Source organism: Vigna unguiculata, chromosome 8, assembly GCF_004118075.2.
Source record: "Vigna unguiculata cultivar IT97K-499-35 chromosome 8, ASM411807v1, whole genome shotgun sequence".
In the NCBI taxonomy this organism is placed as follows: Eukaryota; Viridiplantae; Streptophyta; class Magnoliopsida; order Fabales; family Fabaceae; genus Vigna; species Vigna unguiculata.
The window spans coordinates 21,072,012-21,095,361 of record NC_040286.1 but is presented as its reverse complement, the minus strand read 5'-3'; the positions used below and the strand labels follow the sequence as shown (position 1 = coordinate 21,095,361).

Sequence of the window (23,350 nt, the reverse complement as noted above, 5' to 3'; positions counted from 1 at the left end):
ATTAATTTATGTCTTTATGTTTTAAGCTTATATTTCCGCGGACCTAGAAGAAACTCAACTCAAACTTTAAATCAATAGGATTGAAAGCTAATGCTTATTCTGGGTTGTCATACAAAGCAAACAAATAATTAATTAACGAAATCCATAACAAACACAAACCAAAGCTTTTTACAACAAATTTTAGCAAAACCTTAAGAGTAGAACAAAAACATAAAATACACCCAACTAACTGAACAATAACATTGGAAATCCAAAAAAACCACAACAAATATATTATTTAATGCTTACTTCCACAGACCCAGAAGAAACTCGACTCAAAATCTAAGAACGGAAAGGATGTCTAGATATATTTCATCGAATAAAAAGCAGAAGAATACCCTTTGATAAAGGAGACCTACAGAGACGAAACATAAACAAAGTTTAGTTAAACAAAAAACTAGAAGAAGAACATTTTATGAAGAAGGAGAACTCAAGCTATTAAGTCTAAACAATACCTAACATTCAATCTGATGTTAACCGATTAAGAAGTAGAAAAAAACCTTAGATCAAGATAAAAAAGGATAAGTTTAGAGAAGAAGTAAAAAAAATTATGAAGACAGAGAAGGAGAACTCAAAAACAAAGTTGGGTTATTATAACTTAACTTCAACTAGATATGGCGATAGAAGCAGAAGACGAAGAAGAAGGAGAATCTTGTAAGTTTTGAAATGGTTGAAATGTTGTTAGGACTTTGGCAAGTGTACCAAGTCGCGCAAGTAGTAACCGGTAAGATCGGGATATCGTTTCCCAAGAGACTCGTGTATACTAAATAATTGTGTAATTGGTGATTAATTTAAACTAATGAATATATTCATGATTTGGGTTTTTATATGCAAGAAAGTAAATATTTCATAAACAATTAAAATTGAACTTGGATATTTGAAGACTCTAGAAAATGGTAAAGGCTAGAAATGCAATGGATTGATATTGTTGGAGTTAGACTTCACCTACTTCACTCTCATGTATATTAAGCAATAAAACTCTTCTCCATTAATTACTAATGTCAACCCACAAGTTTACTCAAACTCTAATCCCTTAGTTGAATGAGCCTAGGTTTCCTTATTTAGAGTCAATTCCTTGAATCCCTAAATAAACAAACTCGCTTTACAAATTAGGGTTTAAGACAACTAATGGGTCAAGTTCCATTCCTAGATACAAGTTCCATTAGGTATCTTGTTCCAATTCAAGGTTTCAAGAGATATTTTCCAATACCTAATGACCCAAATATCATGCAATGAATGGGTAAAACAAAGCAAGCTTTAAATGCTTAAACAAAGATACTAGAAATCAATGGAAGAAGCATATATATATTCAAATCATTCGAAAATACATAAGAGTTCAGTGGCTACATCTAACCCCAACAAAAATGGGTTTAGCTCTCCATTGTCATGGAGAGCTCAAGCTTACAAAATGGAAAACGGAAGAGAAAGAGATACAAAGAGGAAGATGGAGTTGTTCCCACAAGCCCTAACACTCCTCCAAGCTCTCCAAATCGCGTTGCTCGAGCTTCAAAATGTCCAAGATGAGTTTCCCTCCGCGAAAACAGAAGAAAAAGGGTCATTTGACACATCAGCGAAAACAGGCGCCTGGCGGAAGGGTCTCACCGCCAGGTGCAAGCCACTAAACAGGGGGCAAGTCTTCCCGCTACCGCCCGGCGTATGTTCTGCAAAGGCACTTCAACCTCCAGTATGTTCTGCAAAGGCATTTCATTCCTTTTTTAGATACTCCCTGTTCTTTGGCACTTGTCACAGTGTTTCACATGTGCATGAGAATCCTTGAAAATGCTCGGCCAATAGAACCCAGATTGTAGAATCTTGGCAGTTGTTCTTTCTCCACTGTAGTGTCCTCCATAGGGTGAATTGTGGCAGTGCCACAAGATATCTCTTGCCTCCTCTTCAGACATACATCTCCTCAACAGATTGTCTGCCCCAATCTTGAAAAGGTGAGGATCATCCCACACATAGTATTTTGCTTCCCTGAATAGCTTCTGTTGTTGATGCCAACTCATATCCTCAGGAACAACTTGAGCAGCCTTAAAGTTTGCCATTTCTGCAAACCAAGGTCTATTGGACACTAGAAGTAGCTTCTCATCAGGGAATTCTTCTAACACTTCCTTCTCAAGTGTGGTCACCTCTTCATTCACTAGTATTGACAGATGGTCTGCCACTTGATTTTCATAACTCTTCTTGTCTTTAATCTCAAGATCAAATTCCTGCAACAACAAAATCCACCTAATGAGTCTAGGTTTAGAATCAGGTTTAGTAAGCAAGTATTTGATTGCAGCATGATTAGTGTAAACCACTACTCTAGAACTAATGAGATAAGAACAAAATTTTTCCAAGGCATACACTATTGCTAGTAACTCCTTTTCAGTAGTTGCATAATTCACTTGATGTTCATTAAGGACTTTACTAGCATAGTGTATGGAGTGAAAAATTTTATTCTTTCTTTGCCCCAAAACAGCCCCAACCGCATAATCACTTGCATCACACATAAGTTCAAAATCAAGTTCCCAATTAGGTGCAATGATTATGGGTGCGGAGACTAGGCTGGTTTTCAAAAGATTGAAAGCATTTAAACATTCAACATCAAAATTAAAGGAAATATCCTTATTGAGCAAGTTGCTCAATGGCTTGGCTATCTTGGAGAAATCCTTGATGAAGCGTCGGTAGAAACCCGCATGTCCAAGAAAGCTCCGGATTCCCTTCACATTTGTTGGTGGTGGGAGTTTCTCAATGACATCCACCTTTGCTTTGTCCACTTCAATGCCCTTGGAAGATATTTTGTGGCCTAAGACAATCCCTTCAGTCACCATGAAATGGCATTTCTCCCAATTGAGAATGAGATTGGTTTCAACATATCTCTTGAGCACAACTTCCAAATTTGCCAAGCAAAGATTGAATGAACTTCCAAACACCGAGAAGTCATCCATGAAGACCTCTATGAACTTCTCCACAAGGTCGGAGAAAATAGCCAACATGCATCGTTGAAATGTGGTTGGTGCATTGCAAAGCCCAAATGGCATCTTTCTGTAGGCATAGATACCAAAAGGGCAAGTGAAGGCGGTCTTCTCTTGGTCTTTAGGGTCCACCACAATCTGGTTATAACCAGAATAGCCATCCAAAAAGCAATAGAAAGCTTGACCCGCCAATCTCTCTAACATTTGATCCATGAAAGGAAGAAGGAAGTGATCCTTCCTTGTGGCCTTGTTCAGCTTTCTGTAATCTATGCACATCCTCCAGCCGGTCACGGTTCGTGTGGGTATCAACTCATTCTTATCATTACGAACCACTGTCATGCCGCCTTTCTTGGGAACCACTTGCACTGGACTCACCCATGCACTATCAGAGATTGGGTAGATAATCCCAGCATCTAGGAGTTTCAATACCTCCTTTCTCACCTCCTCTTTCATCACAGGATTCAACCTTCTCTGAGGTTGTGCCACTGGCTTGAAATCCTCCTCCATGAAGATTCTATGCATGCAGTAGGAGGGACTGATTCCCTTCAGATCAGATATGGACCACCCAATGGCTCCTGAGTTGACTTTTAACACCTCAATCAACTTTTCTTCTTCTGAGGGTGATAAGGAGCTACTGATAATCACAGGTTTGTTGCTACCCCCTTCAAGAAACACATACTTCAAATGTTGGGGCAACATCTTCAACTCCACTTTTGGCTCTATGACTTCATTCTCACCCTTCAAGTCTTCCATCTTCGCCTCATGAGGATGGATTTCCTTCAAGGCATCAAGATTGGCTAAGCACTCATCAATCTCTTTCTCCTCCTCATCATTGAGAGTCTCAAATGCATCAATTAGAGCTTTCTCTAGAGGGGATGAGGCGTGTAAATCTTTCTTGGAGCTCATGAGCACTTCATCAAGCATATCAACTCTGAAGCATCCTCTAATATCTTTTGGGTGAGACATGGCTTCAAAGACATTGAAGTTCACTTCTTCATCTTGAACTCTCACAGTGAGTTTGCCATCATCAACATCAATTAGCACTCTTGCGGTCTTCATAAATGGCCTCCCCAATATGAGAGGAACTTCAACATCTTCCTCCATCTCCATTATAACAAAGTCCACTGGGAATAGGAACTTGTCAACTTTAACCGGCACATCCTCCACTACTCCGTGAGGGTACTTGATTGACCTATCCGCCAGTTGCAATGTCATTCGAGTGGGCTTGATTTCCAACTCCCTAATCTTCTTAAGCATAGAAAGAGGCATCAAGTTGATGATAGCACCCAAATCAAGTAAGGCCTTCCCCACAGCTAGGCTCCCAATTGTGACTGGAAGTGTAAAGCTGCCAGGATCCTTAAACTTTGGAGGCAACATCTTCTGAATGATAGCACTGCATCCAGCCTCTAGTTCTATGGTTTCCTCTTCAATAAATCTTCTCTTCTTTGTGAGGATTTCCTTCATAAACTTTGCATAGGTTGGCATTTGCTCCAAGGCTTCTGAGAAGGGAATATTAATTTGAAGCCTCTTGAAAATGTCCAGAAACCTTGCAAATTGCCTTTCTTTATCTTTCTTAGAAGGCTTGAGAGGATATGGGAGAGTTTTCACTGGTGGTGGTTTTAATGCCACTTCTTTCTTTTTCTCATTTTCTCTATTTTCAATTTTATTCTCTTCCTCTTCTACAACAATTTCCTCATCTATCTCTTCCTCATCGTTTTCTTCTCCTCTATCATTGGGCTTGGCTTTAGCTTCATCACTTCCTTTAGCATTCAACCCCACTTCTTTACCACTTCTTGTGACTACCGCTTTGCATTGCTCTTTGGGATTGGCTTCGGTGTTGGTGGAAAATGAACTACTTTGTTGATTCGCCACTTGCTTGGCCAATTGCCCTACTTGCACCTCCAAGTTTTTAATTGAGGCATCAGTGTTCTTCTGATTTTGAATTGACATTTGCATGAATTGCTGCATCATGTCTTCAAGCTTGGATGTTCTATCAGACAAAGAAGGATATTGATAAGTTTATTGATGTGGGGGCCTATTGGAAGGTCCTGCTTGGCCCATGTTTTGATGAGGTCTCCATCCTTGGTTATAGTTCCCTGGTCGGCCTTGATTGCCCATATAACTAACTTCCTCTTGAGATGTGCTTGGCATATCACATTGCCCATTAGTATGGTTTCCTCCACATAACTCATAACTTTGCACTTGTTGGAGTTGAGCTATAGAGGCATTTTGAAGCTCTTGAGGAAGTTGTGACAATTTCTTCATGAGGTCCAGCTGCTGAGTCATAATCTTGTTTTGAGCCAATAGAGCATCTTGAGATTGAAGCTCTAGAATACTCTTCTTTTGAGAATGGACTCTCTCAGTGTAAGCTTCATTATCATTGGCGGCCATATTCTCTATTAACTCATAAGCTTCCTCTGGCATCTTCCACTTGATACTCCCACCGGCAGAGGCATCTAACATCAACTTTGACTGGGACTTAAGACCTGCCAAGAAAAGAGTAAGCTGTGTAGGTTGATCAAACCCATGAATGGGGGTTTTCCTCAGTAGTCCCTTCAATCTATCCCATGCTTGACCTAAGGACTCATCCATATCTTGTTGAAATGCTGAGATTTCTTGTTTTCCCTTATTAACCTTAGATTGGGGAAAATATTTGCTCAAGAACTTTGCAACCACATCATCCTAGTTAGTGAGGCTATTTTCAGGAAAGGAATTCAACCAGGCTTTTGCAGGTCCTGCTAGTGAGAACGGGAAGAGACTCAGACGTATGGCTTCATCAGGAACTTGATGGATCTTCACAGTATTGCATATCTCCAAGAATGTGGCCAGATGAGTGTAGGGATTCTCATGAGACAGGCCATTGAACTGATTACTCTGCACCAGATGAATAAGAGCTGGCTTCATCTCCATGTTGGTGGCATTGACAGGTGGCCTAGCAATACTGTTGAAGTTAATATGGCCTGTGAACGCTGCATAATCTTCCAAAGTGCGTCTTTCACGACCTCTACCATCACCATGAGGATTGTCTGCCATTTCTTCTTCTGGAAAAGGATCAAGATTCTGAGAAGTAGATGAAAGAGTGTCTGAAGCAGAAGAGTGATGGACAACTTGTTGTGCTTGAGCTCGTCTTCTCCTTGTGACACTATTGTTTCTGCGGGCAGTTTTCTCTATCTCGGGATCAACAAGGAGTGGTTCTGAAGATGCAGACCTCCTTGTACGGATTCTACCCTGCATAAACTATAGAGCAACAACAAAAGCAAGCTCGAACTACAAGTTAGCCCAAAATTAATGTGCGTATAAAAGTAAACAAAAACAGTAAATATGCACAAAAGAATTTAAGTCTAAATAAGTCAGAAATCACACAAAAGTCTAGTATTAGACACGGGTCCCCGGCAACAGCGCCAAAAACTTGTTAGGACTTTGGCAAGTGTACCAAGTCGCGCAAGTAGTAATCAGTAAGACCGGCATATCGTTTCCCAAGAGACTCGTGTATACTAAATAATTGTGTAATTAGTGATTAATTTAAACTAATGAATATATTCATGATTTGGGTTTTTATATGCAAGAAAGTAAATATTTCATAAACAATTAAAATTGAACTTGGATATTTGAAGACTCTAGAAAATGGTAAAGGCTAGAAATGCAATGGATTGATATTGTTGGAGTTAGACTTCACCTACTTCACTCTCATGTATATTAAGCAATAAAACTCTTCTCCATTAATTACTAATGTCAACCCACAAGTTTACTCAAACTCTAATCCCTTAGTTGAATGAGCCTAGGTTTCCTTATTTAGAGTCAATTCCTTGAATCCCTAAATAAACAAACCCGCTTTACAAATTAGGGTTTAAGACAACTAATGGGTCAAGTTCCATTCCTAGATACAAGTTCCATTAGGTATCTTATTCCAATTCAAGGTTTCAAGAGATATTTTCCAATACCTAATGACCCAAATATCATGCAATGAATGGGTAAAACAAAGCAAGCTTTAAATGCATAAACAAAGATACTAGAAATCAATGGAAGAAGCATATATATATTCAAACCATTCGAAAATACATAAGAGTTCAGTGGCTACATCTAACCCCAACAAAAATGGGTTTAGCTCTCCATTGTCATGGAGAGCTCAAGCTTACAAAATGGAAAATGGAAGAGAAAGAGATACATAGAGGAAGATGGAGTTGTTCCCACAAGCCCTAGCACTCCTCCAAGCTCTCCAAATCGCGTTGCTCGAGCTCCAAAATGTCCAAGATGAGTTTCCCTCCGCGAAAACAGAAGAAAAAGGGTCATTTGACACATCAGCGAAAACAGGCGCCTGGCGGAAGGGTCTCACCGCCAGGCGCAAGCCACCAAACAGGGGCAAGTCTTCCCGCTACCGCCCGGCGGTGACTAAGTGCCGCCAGGCGGTGACTAACAGTAGCGCCTGTTTGGCGCTTGGCTGGCGCGTGGCTGGCGGTCTGTTCCGCCTGGCGCTGGCTTCGCGTCGCCAGGCGCTTCCTGTTGACATTTTTCTTCTCTCTTTGCTATTTCGGGTCACTCATTAGTCTGGATTTTTGGAACAAAGCTTCCCATCTACAAAAAAAAGACACAAAAATGGGGATTAGTGGTATAATTAGATCAATGTAACCCACAATGTATTTATTTACAAAAGTAAGATAAAATTGAGGATTAAGTAGGTTAAAAGCTTTGGAAGAGATGATTTTGCTAATGAAATATAGCTTGGATAATGGTAAAAATTAACATTATCAAATGTCAAGGGGGTTGAATTGGCTAGTTAAAAATAGGGTGACTTTTAAAAGCCTAAAGCAATTTTTAATTGAATCAATTTGATCACCAAGTATAGATGCAAACACTCCTAGACTGAACACTTTCAACTGATAAAAAATAGAGTTAGCCGATTGATTTTACTAAACAAATGCAATACTGATGTAGTCAATCGATCGAATCACAAAAACAATCAACTAAAATATTGGGAACAATGCAGAAATGCAAATTTGTGATTTAAAGCAAGAATAATATGAAAGATCAATCAAGATAGGTTCCAATGAGTTATGCAAACATGATCAATGCTGCAGATAACACTATATCTCACAAAAAGGTCAAAAAGATGGTTTAGATCACAATTCTTTAAACTTTAAATTGGAATGCCAAAGAGAAGGGTTAGAGAGAATAACAATGGACAAGATTTTTATAATGGTTCACTCAAACCTGAGATACATCCAGTTTGTCAAGGCAACCTGAGTCTGACTTTGCAGTATTTCAAAAGATTTACAAAGTTTACACCCTTACACTTTCAATATTGGTATTATTGTTCTATTCGTAATGCTTGATTCTATCTGATCAATAGATTCTTGATTGTGATTTTTAGATCTGATGGGAAAGTATTTCTAAAAATCTGATTTGAACAATGATACTTGATGTATTGTGATGCTAGGAATAGATTTCAATATATCAGTTGCTTATAACACTTGATGATAATGCTGGATTAATCTGTTGAATATGTGAGAAATCGATATTTAGGGGACTAATCTTATGAACCTTATACGTGAGGAATCAGTATAAATAATTTTTTGGTGTTGCATCAATATTGGTAAATTCAGATGCTGTATATTTATATTTATCCAGATTATAGACAAGTGAGATATATGAAATTCAATCCTAGTTTCTTTCACTGAATTTTTCTGTATATATACTGATTGAGATAATTATATATTTTAACTGAATTTGTTCCTCATGGGATCGACACTCTTACTTAAAAATCATTATACTATAGTTGATTTTTGGTACGTTTGCTAGGAGATCAATAGAAACCAATCCAAATATGCAAAATAAGAATATAATAAATTAGAAGAAGCAAGAGAAGAAGAAAAGAAGAAGGGGAGAAGGAGGAGAAGGCGTGATACAGAAAAAGAACGTCTAATACATCAATCAATCATCCCACCTACTACCAAAGAGGAGAAGAAGAAGCGAGAAAGTCCAAAGAAGACAAAACAGACGGAAAAGACCAAAAAACTCTTCATTTCAGACACATGTCGATGAATTAGAATGGAAAATTCAGTAATTTTAGTATACTAAGATCGTCTTAGATATATAGTAGATTTATTTGGTGTATTCATTGATGTATGAATTCAAGCAAAGTGATATCCTAAACTCTAATAACCAGTCACACTCATGTAGTGTTGAATGGGTTATCTGGTGAGAGTCATAGGAGGTCTTAGTCTGAAGGCAGGATAATGACCTCAAATGCAAAAGGGATTAACCTTGTGAGTTATAGGGTGAAGCCTATTGATAATGACAATGCAAAGTAATAGAGGCCACCACAAGTGCTTGTCTCTAACGATTCCGACATTATCCAGATAATGCTTGTCTCCAGAAAAAAGCTTTGTAGTTTTGTGGTAAGCTTTTAGCCCATTGAAGTTTTTTATGTAGAACTTGTTACATGCTAATATGGTTATTTTGGATAACTATAATAGTATAGTTATGTGTCGGTCTCTTATTACTTGTGGATTATCCTTTATGTAATATTTTATTTAGTAATATTGCACTATTAAATGAGGTGTTATATTAATGGTATCAGAGTAGTTCGTCCTTAGGAAGACCTAAGGATTGTGGATTTGTCGTGTCTTGCATGTATAAGTGCTTATGAAATTGGAAATTTAAGAACAATAGAAGTCTTGATAAAGTAGTGAGGGTGCATACTCATGACTATGTCAAAGATAGTTTTGTTTCTTAATTCTGAAAGTTTGGGGAAAGAAGAGTGATATACAACAGGTAGTTGGTAAAAAAAAAAGCATGTTATGTAGTCGGTATACGTCGAGAGAGTATGTATAGAAATGTTGTGCTTGTTAAAAAGAGAAATAGAGTTGTAGTTTGAGTTGTTTCGATATTAGACTAGACACGTTTTCATCCTTGTGGCTTGTGTGTAGTGTTCAATAATGGTAGAGGAACACAGACTCAAGACCAACCTGATTTGGTTACCTTCACAATAGTTGGAGGTGGTCTATAAACCAAATATTTTTCCTCAAAGATATGAATGTGCGATGACCTTTAGTTGGCAAGGAAAGTTGTGGACCGGATAAGATGTGGAGTCCAATATATGTCAATAATGAATTATATCATTGTCTTCGTCTCCAATATTTTTAAAGCTGTATCCGTTTATTAATTTATTAAAGACATGGACATTCTAATGATTTTATATTGTTTAAATTTTCTACTTTACAGAAACAATACTCTTCTATACTTTGTTAGACACTACTTAACGATTTAAAGGTTATGTTCTATAAATAGATAACTAAGAGCAGCTCTGTTGTCCATACATGTTACTTAATTTTAATAAACATGCCATTTAACGTTTTTATCACTATAACATATTATACGATATTGTTTAAACACTTTATGCAATAAAAAAAAAAATTCTTGCATTCAGAATTATATGATAATGTGACAATTATATTTACACTACAAACACTTTGATAATGCTGCAACATATGATAATGACAAATCTCGATGATTGTTACAATTTGAATTACCGCTATCATAAATTTCTTTTATCAGTTTCTTTATCTTTTGATAATTTATTTTTCTGCATTTATATTTCTTATATTTTACGTTCTCGGTCTTGTCAAACACTTTTACTTTTTAATCCATTTTTATCTTCACCGTTTCTATTCAAGTTATTCCATTTCCATCTAAAATAATCAATTAACAAAAAAGAGATGTATCCATAAATTTTTAATTGATATTCAAATAAAAAATAGTTAAGCGAACTAAACATACTTTTAGAATCAGTCCACAACATAAATGATTTGCACATCATTTGTGTATTTGTTTGCTAATCCTGATTACAAAAAATCAACATCGAGTTAATTTGATTATATATATATATATATATATATATATATATATATATATATATATATATATATATATATTGTGAACATACATTGTAAGGCCCATTAAAATCAGTTTCTCTTTTCTGCCCTAATGTGTAAGGGTTGGCCTTAATCTTTTGGGCCTAAGGGCTAACCCATAGGGTGCAAAAGCCCTAAAGCTGCTAGGGTTCCTTTGTCAGTCTCACTTTTGCAAATTCGTACCTAAACATTGTCCCTTCTATTTCAGAGCTCTGCTAGGGTTAGCCGTCACCTTCTCCGAGCGAACTTCAACTTCTCCACTCCATGTAAGTTATTTCCTAGCTCGTTATAGCTTCCACTAACTCTTCTATGGCGTTTCCGTGGGACTCTTTTGATAACCCCCTTCTGCTATATTTTCTTGGTTTCCTTCCAGTCACTGTTCTCCTTCCTTGAGCTGTTGTGCTCTTACCTTCTGTGTCGAGGGCGTGTACGGCTGTCTTGCTAGCTTATTTCCAGGTAAGGGAAGCTAGAACCCTATTGTTTGGGGCAATGATGGTAGTTTTGATGATGTTTTGTGATTTTTGTGCTTATATGTGGTTGTGAGTGTATGGCATGATTTGTGTTGTTATTTGGGCATGAAACTGTGTTGATGGCAGGGAGGAACAGTGGCGAAGTCTGTTAAAGTCGCCTAAGCGATCCTGTCTCGCCTAGGCAAGATCAACAAGGACTCGCCTGTGTATTTCTCCACGAAGGGTCGCCCAGGTGACCCACTCTACTTTTTGGGCGAGCGAACGTCTCGCTTAGGCGAGGAGGGTCTCGCCTAAGCGCGAACGCGCACAGGGTTATAATTCTGGAGGTCGAGCTCTCGCCTAGGTGAAGGGAGCTCGCCTGAGCGAGGGTCCTCCTCGCCTGGGCGAGACCTTTCTGCCTGAGCGATATGCTGGGCGAGAAAGGGGTTCGTCTTGATGTTTTCTTGATTTTAAAAACGGACAACATGCTTGTATGAGTATTACCTTTAAGTTTATGAACTGAATGGCATGTATGAATGAGGTGTATGAGTTGTGATTTGCGAGTTTTAACATGATGTGAACATGATAATTGTATGAGATGATTCATGGAATTGAAATGATGAGTTTGGCATGAGTTCAACATGAGACATGAAAGGGTTGGTATCAATGTGGCATGGTAATGGCATGAGACATGGTTCCATACTCTGGGTTCCAGAATAATGAGTTGGCATGGTTTGGTTGGGAAAACGAAAGAGGTGGATTGCGAGAAATTTTACGTATATGTATATAAATTGTGTATATGCATGCCGAATCTGTTGGATTGATTAAGAAAGTTTGGTCCGTGTCAGTACGTAAGTCCTTGGGGATCTCTAGGTGAGATTCCCAGGGTTGTGCTTCAGTGGTCGGGACGTAATCCCATGGCCCCTATTAGTGGGTGTCCATGGTGGTGCCCCATCTGTATAACTAGGTAAGGATTCAAGGTAAGGTTGCATCCTGACACTCTAAGGAGTCAGTTAGTCTCACCTAGAGCGGATTGACTCATGTGGTGAGAGTAGCAGGAGGCCCAAAATTCATTAAGGGCTAACCTTGTGGTGAGGGAAAATTGATTCATTATAACACTTGTAACACATAGCTCGGGGGTGAGCAGCTCGGGGGTGAGCAGAGGTATCCACCACAAGTGCAAGCATTCGCTGAATCCGACCAGGTTATATGTATCCGGATGAGTCGAGTCGAGTCGTAGTGTATTGCTTGGGGAGTCGTGACATGCTTGTGTGATGTATGTATGATGGACTGTGAATATGAATCCGATTTAATTGATGAAATGATTTTGGCTCTAGCTTGCCCTTTGCTCGTTTGATTGTTTTGTGTGTGGTTCTTCTCTTTTGCGATGATCATCAAATTATTGATGTGAGCAGAAGCGAGAGGTTCTTGTGATGAAACAGGGGAACGGTGACTCCGCTACATAGCCCTGCTGGGCTGGAGCTGATGTTTTATTTCTTTTGTTGGGCTTTTCTTAGGGTCATGGCCCATATATTCTGTTTGACTTGTTATCTCTTCGATTCCTTTTAACTTTATATCTGGTTTATCCTGTGGCACCGTGGTGTGCCTTACGTTGTAAGGAGTGGGTTTAAACTCTAGGACTAAGCTACGATATTATTCCAGTGTGACGCTTCTTTAATTACGTTATTAATTAAATGGAGTGTTATACACGTCAAGTCTAAATCTTCGATAAACAGTTCCAAAGAATAGATAACATTGAATATGAATGAAAAAATAACAATAAATCACACGGATTTAAGAATCTAGCCCAGAAAAGAAGATGTCTTTTTCTCCTAAGAGTAAAGAAGAAAGTTCCTCATACGCTATGATCTATATTAGTGAAAGGTTTCCAAGAGTACGGTAGTATCGATATTGAAAGTTTCCAACGGAAGAGTGAGTCAAATTGTCATGAACAAATGGCTACCACAATTTTTATTTTGAAAAGACATATCAATAGATGAATAGAAGAAAATATTTATAAAAGTACTCTTAATATTGTCTCACAAAATGCAAGTACTTAAAAACATGTATGTAAATTTTAATTCATAAAAATAATTATACAACTTTAATTATTAAAAAATACATAAAAAAATACAGCTCACAAGAAGATGAGTATACTTAATAACTTAATAAATTAATATGGCCTACCATCCCTTTCGGGGAAGTTTAGTTTCCCTACCTACCTCTTTAATTAGCCATCATTGCTAAAAAAAAAGATAAAATATTTAGTATTTATAGTTTATAGGTTTCGAGTACTCTTCCTTCGAAAGAGTCTGATTTTTCTACACAAAAAGGGTGCACTTATCAACTTATTCTCTCTTTTTTATTAGCACTATGGACAGAGAATTGCAATGGATCCTAGTTTTAGCAATTTGTGCTTCATCACTCATCAATATACTTGCTCAGAACCCTCAACTAACTACTTACCGGAACCTCGCCAATCTTGATTATTCAGGTATGAATCTACACCAATCTTCTTCACCGTTCTATATTTTGTAATTTAAGCTTTTAAAAATCTAGTTTAGGTTTAAATCAATTTATAATAAATCAAGTCAAAATAAATTACTCCTAAATTTAAGTTTATTCAAGGGTTAAATATGTTTTTGGTCTCTTAAGTTTTAGTGAAATTTGGAATTAGTCCCTCATCAAAACTTTTGATCAATTTAGTCCTTCATCTTTAGAAATACGTGAATTTAGTCATTTTAATCAAATTTTGTTAAGTTTATTTAAAGTTTTAAACGCATTTTATGATAATATTTGAGTTACCATTTAAACGAAAATGGGTCAAACAATGTAAACAATTCAAATACTATCATGAAATGTGCTTGAAACGTTATATAAACTTAACAAAATCTGGTTAAAAGGACTAAATTCATACATGTCTAAAGATGAATGACTAAATTAGTTAAAAGTTTCGAAGAAGAATCAATTTCAAATTTCACTAAAACTTGAGGGACCAAAAACATATTTAACCCTTTATTCAACAAACCAAAAAACATGCTTACATTATTTTAATGCATTTATTCCAACATATCTTATGTTACACGTTAGGAAAAAAGATTTTTTTTATACCATTTGACGACCATTTGACAACTCTTATAAGAATAAAATAGTCTTAACAAAAATTAACTTTTATATCTTTAGAAAATAGAGAAAGTGAAGAGTAAGGAGGAACAATATCAAATGGTAATAAGAATAAGTGTGGTATCAAAATACTTTTGTTTGTTAAGTTATCACCCTTAATTTATAACACGACTTCAAAATATTTTGATTAAACGTCAGATGTAACTTTGAAAGTAATCACTAAATAAAATATTCATCAATATTGAGAATATAAATATGAATCTAAATTCTACATTGACTATAAATGAGAAAGTTAAATAAAATATAAAAAAAAATCTATAAATTTATTATTTTAAGATTTTAAATTCTACGTAGTATTAATTTTCTTATGTAAGTTAAAGTAAGTTGAACTATGTCTTATTATTGTTGATTTTTCCGATAATTTTTTTCAGGAAAACCAAATAAATAATAAAAATGATTCTTATAAGCTAATTTCAAAATCCAGTCATGTCATATACCAAGAAATCTAGAGCTTAATAATAACATGGATTTACTCTTATATGTATTTATATTTTGTAGGTGTTATAAGCATTGATTGTGGGGTAAACGAGGGCTACACTGACAAAACAACCAACTTACAGTACGAAGCAGATGATATCGAATTTGGTGAAATGAATAATACATTCTCAACTTACAACATAAGTCAAATTCATAAGCAGTTGAACACATTGAGAAGTTTCCCTTATGGGAAGAGAAATTGCTATACCTTAACACCCAAACAGGGAAAGAATAAGAAATACATAGTCAGGGCTTACTTTGCATATGGCAACTATGACAGCAAAAATAAAGCACCAGTTTTTGATCTGCATCTTGGAGTCAATTTCTTGAAGACAATAAACGCTTCTGAGGCTGCGGTAATTCGAATCGAAGCTGTTCATTTTGCCTCAACAGAAAGAATCGATTTTTGCCTTGTGAACATCGATCAAGGGGTGCCCTTCATCTCATTGTTGGAGCTATGGCCTTTGGACAATTCCATTTATCAAAGTTCCTCCACTTTGTTAACACTAGATCTCCTCACCAGACTTAACCTTGGTGCTTCTGAAGATAACTTCATCAGGTGACTTCGCTTAAACTATGCATCTTTTCTACACTTTCATATCTATTCTAATGAGTTCGAGAAATTAATTATATGATAGGTGATGGTGTGAGTGCGTTTTCTACTTGTTTGAATTAGTCTTTCCATAAATTGTTTTCAAAGGAAAGAATGAAATTACGAAATTAATTATATGGTAGGTGCTGGTAAATGTCTTTTCTAGTTGTTTGAACAAGTCTTCGGATAAATTGTTTTTGAAGGACAGAATGAGTATATGAAATTAATTTTCTATTAAACTAGTGTCAACTTAGGCTCAGATTAATAGGAGTAAACAGTCTTAATAAAACATTTTTAATTATGTTAGTTTTGTATGGATTTGATTGATTGTTAGTATGATTAGTACGTGTTTGATTTTTAGCATTTAATATGTTTTTTTAGTAAAAGATAAAATATGTCATTAATTATTGTATTGAATCAATTATCAATTAATAGTTAAAATTTAGAAAAATTATACAATAAAGTTTTTATAAATAAATTTTATATATCAACTAATTTTAACTTTTAGTTTTAATTTTATATCTTGCAATAAACCCACCTAATTGAGTTCATCGAAACATGCATTATACATATTAATATATTAGCATTGAAATGATAATTAGACTTTGATCACAATCATTTAGCTTATTTTCTCCATCAACACAATTTAATAATAGCCGGAACACAATTTAATAATAGCCGGAAGTACTTAATTAGAAATAAGACTAATTTATAATATATAAATAAATATAAATTTTATTTAATAAGTTGATTAATAATATAATATTAAAGTTATAAATTGGAGTTTCCTTTATTACATCTATTTTTTCACCGATCAGTATAAGTGTATATGTGTCAGCATGAAAGGGTTTTATTATTTTTTTGTTTGTTATGGTACCGAAATAAGCTAGATAAACATTGAATCCAAGTGAACACATGATAATCTTAATAACTAATTTTAATGCTTTTTTCATCAAATTTATTATTTTCTACAGTTTATAGATGTGAAATGTTATCACAATGTTTATCATATGCGTAGACCTATAGTAAGCCATACTGAGAAAAGGGCAGAGCAACAGAGAATGGAAATACTCACAGTTTAACTTACTGAGTTAATTCGAGAAAACAATTTAACATAATAATTAAAATTTCGTGGAAAGCAAATATAATTTTGTGAAATTAAACAAAGAAAGGTAGCATAATCTACATCGTACTCAAATGAAATTATACCACTGTTTTAGTTTCAATTGCAACATACTTTGGTTTCAATGTTGAGAGACACTATCAGAATGTTGAAACTAATCAAATATTTTTGGTTGGAATAATTTGTGTTTAAGTTAGGTACACAGATGATATATACGGAAGGTCATGGGAAGTTCCGAACAATTATAACAAGCATTTAAAAACATCATCAGCTATTGATTTGGATAAACTTGATGATCTTTACAAACTGCCAGCAGAAGTTTTGAGTTCTGCAGTGGAGGGATTACATTCCAGTTCCTTGGAATTCACACTCAAATATGACACGGATTCTGAATATTGCGTTTATCTTCATTTTTTTGACTTTGAGGATCGGACCAATAAACAAAAACGAAGATTGAATATTGTTATTAATGGTTTTGACGATAATAATGTGACAGAATTTCTTACTCTTTCATACTGGAAGCCCTATAGCATAATTCTACCTATAAAACAAGGGATGGGGATTCAGAAGATATTGATTGAAGCCAACTCTGATTCTGACTTACCTCCAATGCTTAATGCTCTTGAGATTTACAGAGTACTGCCTCAGTCAGATTCTTCCACACAACAAGAAGATCGTAGGTTTCTTCTTAACTTGTCCAAAAGTCACATAATTTGGATCAATTTCGGTGCTCAAATTCCTCTATTCTCTATTTTTTTTATGTGCTGACCTATTGAAAATTTGTTTACTTCTAAAGTTCATAATCACAATCTTTAGCTGATATTCTTGTTAATACTGCATATTACAACAGTTGATGCAATCTGGCATATCAAAGATGTTTATAGGATCAGTAACATGAATTGGCAAGGAGACCCCTGTGGACCAAAGAATTTTACATGGGAAGGTGTGAAATGCAGCAATGGAGACACTCCAACAATCATTTCATTGTAAGTATGTTTAGAAATTTCTCATGATATCCAAGGCTGCTATGTGGAAATTTTATCTGCTGTAAATCTGTTATGTACTGGATTGATTGGTAACAATCTAATCTAAGATATGACATACCCAATTGTGGGACAAAGTACAAATTTTAAGATGAGATTTATACATAATTATTACTCTATTTTACTAATATATCTGGGAAATGTGAAACACATTCATTGATAAAATATGAAATAATCTTGATGAATGTAATATGCTTCAGCTCCACTTTTATTATTTTTAATGGCAAAATTCTTCACAAAATTCAAGCAGAAACTTGAGCTCAAGCAAGTTGTCAGGAGAAATAGATGCCTCATTCTCCAACCTCACATGTTTGGAGACTCTGTAAGTTTTTCTTCTTAATTTTCACATAAATCTGTTTTCGATATTAATACCTGAACACTCTGCTGTTGCAACATAAAGGAACCAAAACCAATACTATTCTGTTGTAGGGATTTGTCAAACAATGAATTGACAGGGGAGGTGCCAGAATTTTTTGCAAAACTGCCACAATTGCATTTTCTGTGAGTTGTGACATTGTTACATGAAACTTTCTATCTCATACACTCTCCAAATATGTTTAACACATGATATCATCTTTGCAGTAACTTGTCCATGAATATGCTCACAGGTTCAGTTCCGGAGAGTCTAAAGGCAAAGTCATCTAACAACTCTTTGCAATTCAGGTTTGTTCCTAGGCTATAGCTACACATAACTTTCTTGAAGTAAAATAAAAATTTCTAAAGATGTAAATAAATCTTTGCTAACTCCCTCACAGTCTTTGTTTTTCACCCTCTATTGCTTCATATTGTAAACAATAAGCAGCAACTAGGAATACCAAAATTATGATAGTTTTAGAATTTACCACTCTTTCTTTTTTAACCTTTGATTTTCTTTATAAAGTACTAATACTCTTCATGATTATATAATTCCATATCACAATTCTTCTCAATCTTATGATGACTAACACTTTCATACATTGCAGTTTCGATGGAAATCTCCGTCCTTATCAGACAGAGTCAAGCAAGAGCAACCACAAGAAGTTTCTTATTCCATTAGTGGCCTCTATAACAGCATTTGTTGCAGTGGTCCTCACAATATCTACCATAGTTATGGTGATCCGGAGACTTAGAAAAAAGGGAAAAGGTAATCTAAAGAATAAGTTTTACAATGCTCCATATCTTGCTTACAGAAGGTCATTTTTGTATCCAAATACATTATAATTTTTAAATACAAATACAGAGACCAATTCATTAATATTTTACATTCTAGGTTAATTTCTGGCCATTATGAGAATTATTAGCTATAGTTACCATATTTGTGTTTGTTTTATTGTTGTAAAGTAATGGTGAATGATTGCAAAATAACACTAGTTTTATATTGTTCACTTAAGGATTTTCAATGATCTTTACCTTGATGATTTCCATCTAGTACAATCAAATTCAACTTTCCAAGACACTTTTTTCTTATTTGCATTTAGGATACTGATTATAGTTTCAAGGCCACAAAGCTCTCAAAGAAAATTAGAACCGAAGCCACACTTTTCAAACATATATTCTGTGGAAAATGATTGTTGTTATTTTACATTGTTCCAGTGATTTCTACAATTTCTGTCAAAGATGACCTACTGAAATCAGCAAATCAAGCATTTTCTTACTCAGAAATTCTTAGAATCACTAATGATTTCTCAACAATGATTGGGAAAGGTGGATTTGGTAAGGTATACCTAGGTACTTTAGAGTGTGGCAAAAGAGTTGCTGTGAAGATACTTTCTTCACCATCAGCACAAGGGTATAAGGAATTTCAATCAGAGGTAATCAGATGCTTTGTGTTCTTAAAATTGTTTATATTTCTTATATACTCTCTGGTATGTCCAACAGTCTCATATCATCTAATAGTCTGAGACTAAAAGTAGTTTAAATATTTTTTTTTTCTGTTATCTGAGACGTTTTTTAAAGATAAAATTGTGATAGAGAGTCTTAGGCCTCAACTCCTAAGAGATGTAAAACTATTGGGTGTCATAGGAACATGAGACCCAGTCAAGCTCTAAGGAGAACATACACCAGTCTATTTTCCATTCAATCATGATACTAACATATTTTATTTCTAAACTTGGAAATGCAGGCAAAACTGTTGATGAATGTTCATCACAGAAACGTGGTTTCTCTTGTGGGATACTGTGATGAAGGTGATACTAAAGGACTTATTTATGAATATCTTCCAGAAGGGAACCTCCAACAAAAATTATCAGGTTTCCACTTCACCCAATATTGGTATGTGCATTGAAAGTTGGTGAAAACAAACTTCATCATGATAAATGAATCATGAACATGCTTATGCTGAATATGATGATAATATGGTCGCTGATGACAAATTTCTTGCATGATATGTAAAGGATCTCTCTTAATATATATTAGCTTCTTATGCAGATAAGAACCCCGTTTTTTTGGAATGGACGCAAAGACTTAAAATCGCTATGGATGCAGCAAATGGTAACACTAAGTTCATGATGATGTTCTATAGTTATTTTCTTTTCTTATTATCAAATATATGTCTGATAATTGGAATAACAGGGTTGGACTATTTGCATAATGGATGTAAGCCACCGGTAATTCACAGAGATTTGAAAACGTCCAACATATTACTAGATGAAAATATGCATGCCAAAATTTCAGATTTTGGAGTGTCTAAAACTTTTGCCAATGACAGTGACACTTATGTCACAACTTACCCAGCAGGCACACCAGGTTACCTTGATCCTGAGTAAGTAACATTCAATTTTTCAGAGTTTTTATTCAGTGGAATTGATGCTGTAATATTAATGATCAATTTGAAAATGACAAGTGTATAGAATAAGTGATAAGTGGCAAGATATTAGGAGAATAGATCTAGATAATTTTAAGGTTAAAAAAATAGATAAATTATATTGACATATTTAATAACATTACCTAAATTCCTTAATTCGTGTGAAGTGGTTTTAGGAGTGTTGTATATACAGATCACAAGTATAATAAGTAGCAATCAATAACAATTAAAGCTCATAGTTCAATCTTTAACCGTCTCTAAGGCTGACTTAATTTAAAATCTTTTAACTATTTTTAAAATAACAATTCTTTTAATTTGTTTAAAATGGTTTTTCCAGTAATACCCTACATATCACTAAGTGTAACTGATATCACTAATGAAAAGCGTACACAGAAGTAATTAAAAAATTAAGGATAATTTTAGCTAATTTTTTATTAATTAAATACTTTTTAGTAATTGTGTCAAACCACCAAAAAAAGAAATCTGATTTCGAAATGGAGGAGAATAACGTTTATCAATATTACTATATGATATAAATTAAGAGTGTCATTGTCGGTCTATTCAAGTTGTCCTTGGTCTTTTAACCATGATGGAGAAAATGTATGGAATTTATAGAAATACGATCTTTAAATGTTCACACTCATATCACGAAGGTAATTATTATGCGTATAAGCGGGTTACTATAGGTTTGAAAAATCAAATTTTATATAAATGACATCACATATCATCTAGACTGCTATTTGTTTTTGTTTTTATAATAAGTTTCAAATTCCTATTCATATGTTAGGAATGATTTAGTGTTGAAGTTCCACATCGATTAGAGATAAGAGCAATTCATAATATATAAGTGGGTGCAATCCTCACTTTATAAGCCGATTTGTGAGATTTGAGTTAGGCTTAAATTCCACCCTTTAACATATTAGAGTACTTAGAGTCTCTATATTTTGAATGTACAGACACCTCAACTTAATTTAAAATATAAATGTGTGATTGCAAACCTCACCTTTCAAGCCAATTTTGGCTTTAAACCCACTTCTAATATTTAGAATTTTAATCTTTGTTTTTTTTTACAAGTATTTGATTTGGTCCTTTACTTATATTTTTATGTATTTTTTAATAAATTTGTACATATGATGAGAAATGATTCGTGTGCTTTAGAATGGAATTGAGACAATAAAGTACATAATAATATCTAAAATAATGTTCTCTCTCTAAATAAAATCTCAGTTTCAAGCAAAGTACGAGGAGAGAAGAGCTTAAAGTGTTATATGAAAAAAAATGTATAATTCTCTTTTTATAGATAATGAAAATGTATAATTCAAGTTTAGCATATTTTATCATAGAACTAAGACTTACAACCTTACAAATGCTATATGAAACTAAGTGTTGGTTAGTAAAATGTTAACTAGAGTATAGACACTCCATGGCTTATACAAGATATTGCTTTGGATATGATAGTTTAAAGATGAAATGCGCTAAACAAAGTTGGGATAATATTTTTTATTTACAAAATGATTCAGGTTTGGTGGATCATTTACAAAAATGTTAGTAGAGAGAAAAGGAGGGGATAAAAAGTAAAGAGTGTCCTGTATTATACAATTCTAAATGAGTTTATCTTTCAAGTTTATTAGTAAATATGATATTTTTATAGATTTGTTACTTTAAGATTTAAAAAAATTAAAATTGGAGTGGTATAGAATTGTTATGATTTATTGATGTTGAACTTTTCTAGTTTCTTCTCATTCTAAAATTGATGTTACACGGAGTCAAACGTTCAACGTATCATCAATACAACTCATATAAATTTGTTGAGCTTTATCACTAACTCTTTAAAGATAATTTTTATTAATTGACGATAAATATCTTTATGAGTACATTTATATATAATCATACCGTACACCTTGCAGATTTTATTGCTCTGGGACTCTCAACAAAAAGAGTGATGTTTATAGCTTTGGTATAATCCTACTAGAGTTAATCACTGGTCAACCAGCACTAACAGGAACGCCAGAAAATCTTAGTTACATACTTCCTTGGGTTAACAATAAACTGAGAACAGGAAATATCCAAGAAATTGTTGATCCAAGGTTACATGGGAAATACAATGGTGCTTCAGCATGGAAATTTGTAGGGATAGCCATGTCATGTCTCCCTCAAGTTCCAATTCACAGGCCTGACATAGGGCACATAGCCTTAGAATTAAAGGACTGTTTGTCTCTTGAATTATCACTTGAAAGGACAGTGAGCAACGTGAGAGAGTCATTGGCCATGAGTTCTAGACAAATTGAATTCCATTAATTAATCATAGCTAGGCTTCTATAATTTCATTACGATTTAGAATGATTGATTGATTTTTTTTTTTTTAATTTAAAGTACTTGTGTTTGCTTTATAGTAATTATTGGACCTTGCTTAAGCTAGATATGTTCAACGGTCAAATAAAGGTTATGCCATATTGAAGTAGTTTGTTTTATGCACTTTTTCTTTTCTGATAATCTGTCCCTCCACTCGGATTATATTTTCATTATATTCACTTTGATTTCCTACGCTCATGTGTGCAAACTTTTAGGGAATAATTGTGTTTTCTCTTTCTCCTTTTAGTTTGGATTATGCGGGTCCCTTAAGTTTTTTTTTTCTTTTTTTAATTTACTTGAGTTTTTCTGAGTTTGAAATTAATCAATTTTCATTTTTAATCTACTTTATTTTATATAAACCGCGAATGTATTATTTTTCCATTATATTTGGGGATTTATATTAGAATCGGAACATTAAATCATTTTAAAAATATAAGAAAATT

At 34.6% G+C, this 23,350-nt stretch overlaps 1 protein-coding gene across 1 annotated transcript; it reads left to right on the top strand.

The window, feature by feature from the left end:
- Positions 1-13,665: 13,665 nt before the first annotated feature.
- LOC114193836 (senescence-induced receptor-like serine/threonine-protein kinase) lies at positions 13,666-23,010 on the top strand. Its single transcript, XM_028083783.1, has 13 exons — positions 13,666-13,849; positions 15,037-15,574; positions 16,928-17,406; positions 17,581-17,716; positions 18,024-18,095; positions 18,203-18,274; positions 18,356-18,436; positions 18,736-18,896; positions 19,346-19,563; positions 19,875-20,001; positions 20,180-20,242; positions 20,324-20,513; positions 22,463-23,010. The coding sequence occupies exons 1-13, from the start codon at positions 13,729-13,731 to the stop codon at positions 22,851-22,853; spliced, it is 2,649 nt and encodes an 882-aa protein (XP_027939584.1). The 5' UTR covers positions 13,666-13,728; the 3' UTR covers positions 22,854-23,010.
- Positions 23,011-23,350: the final 340 nt, after the last annotated feature.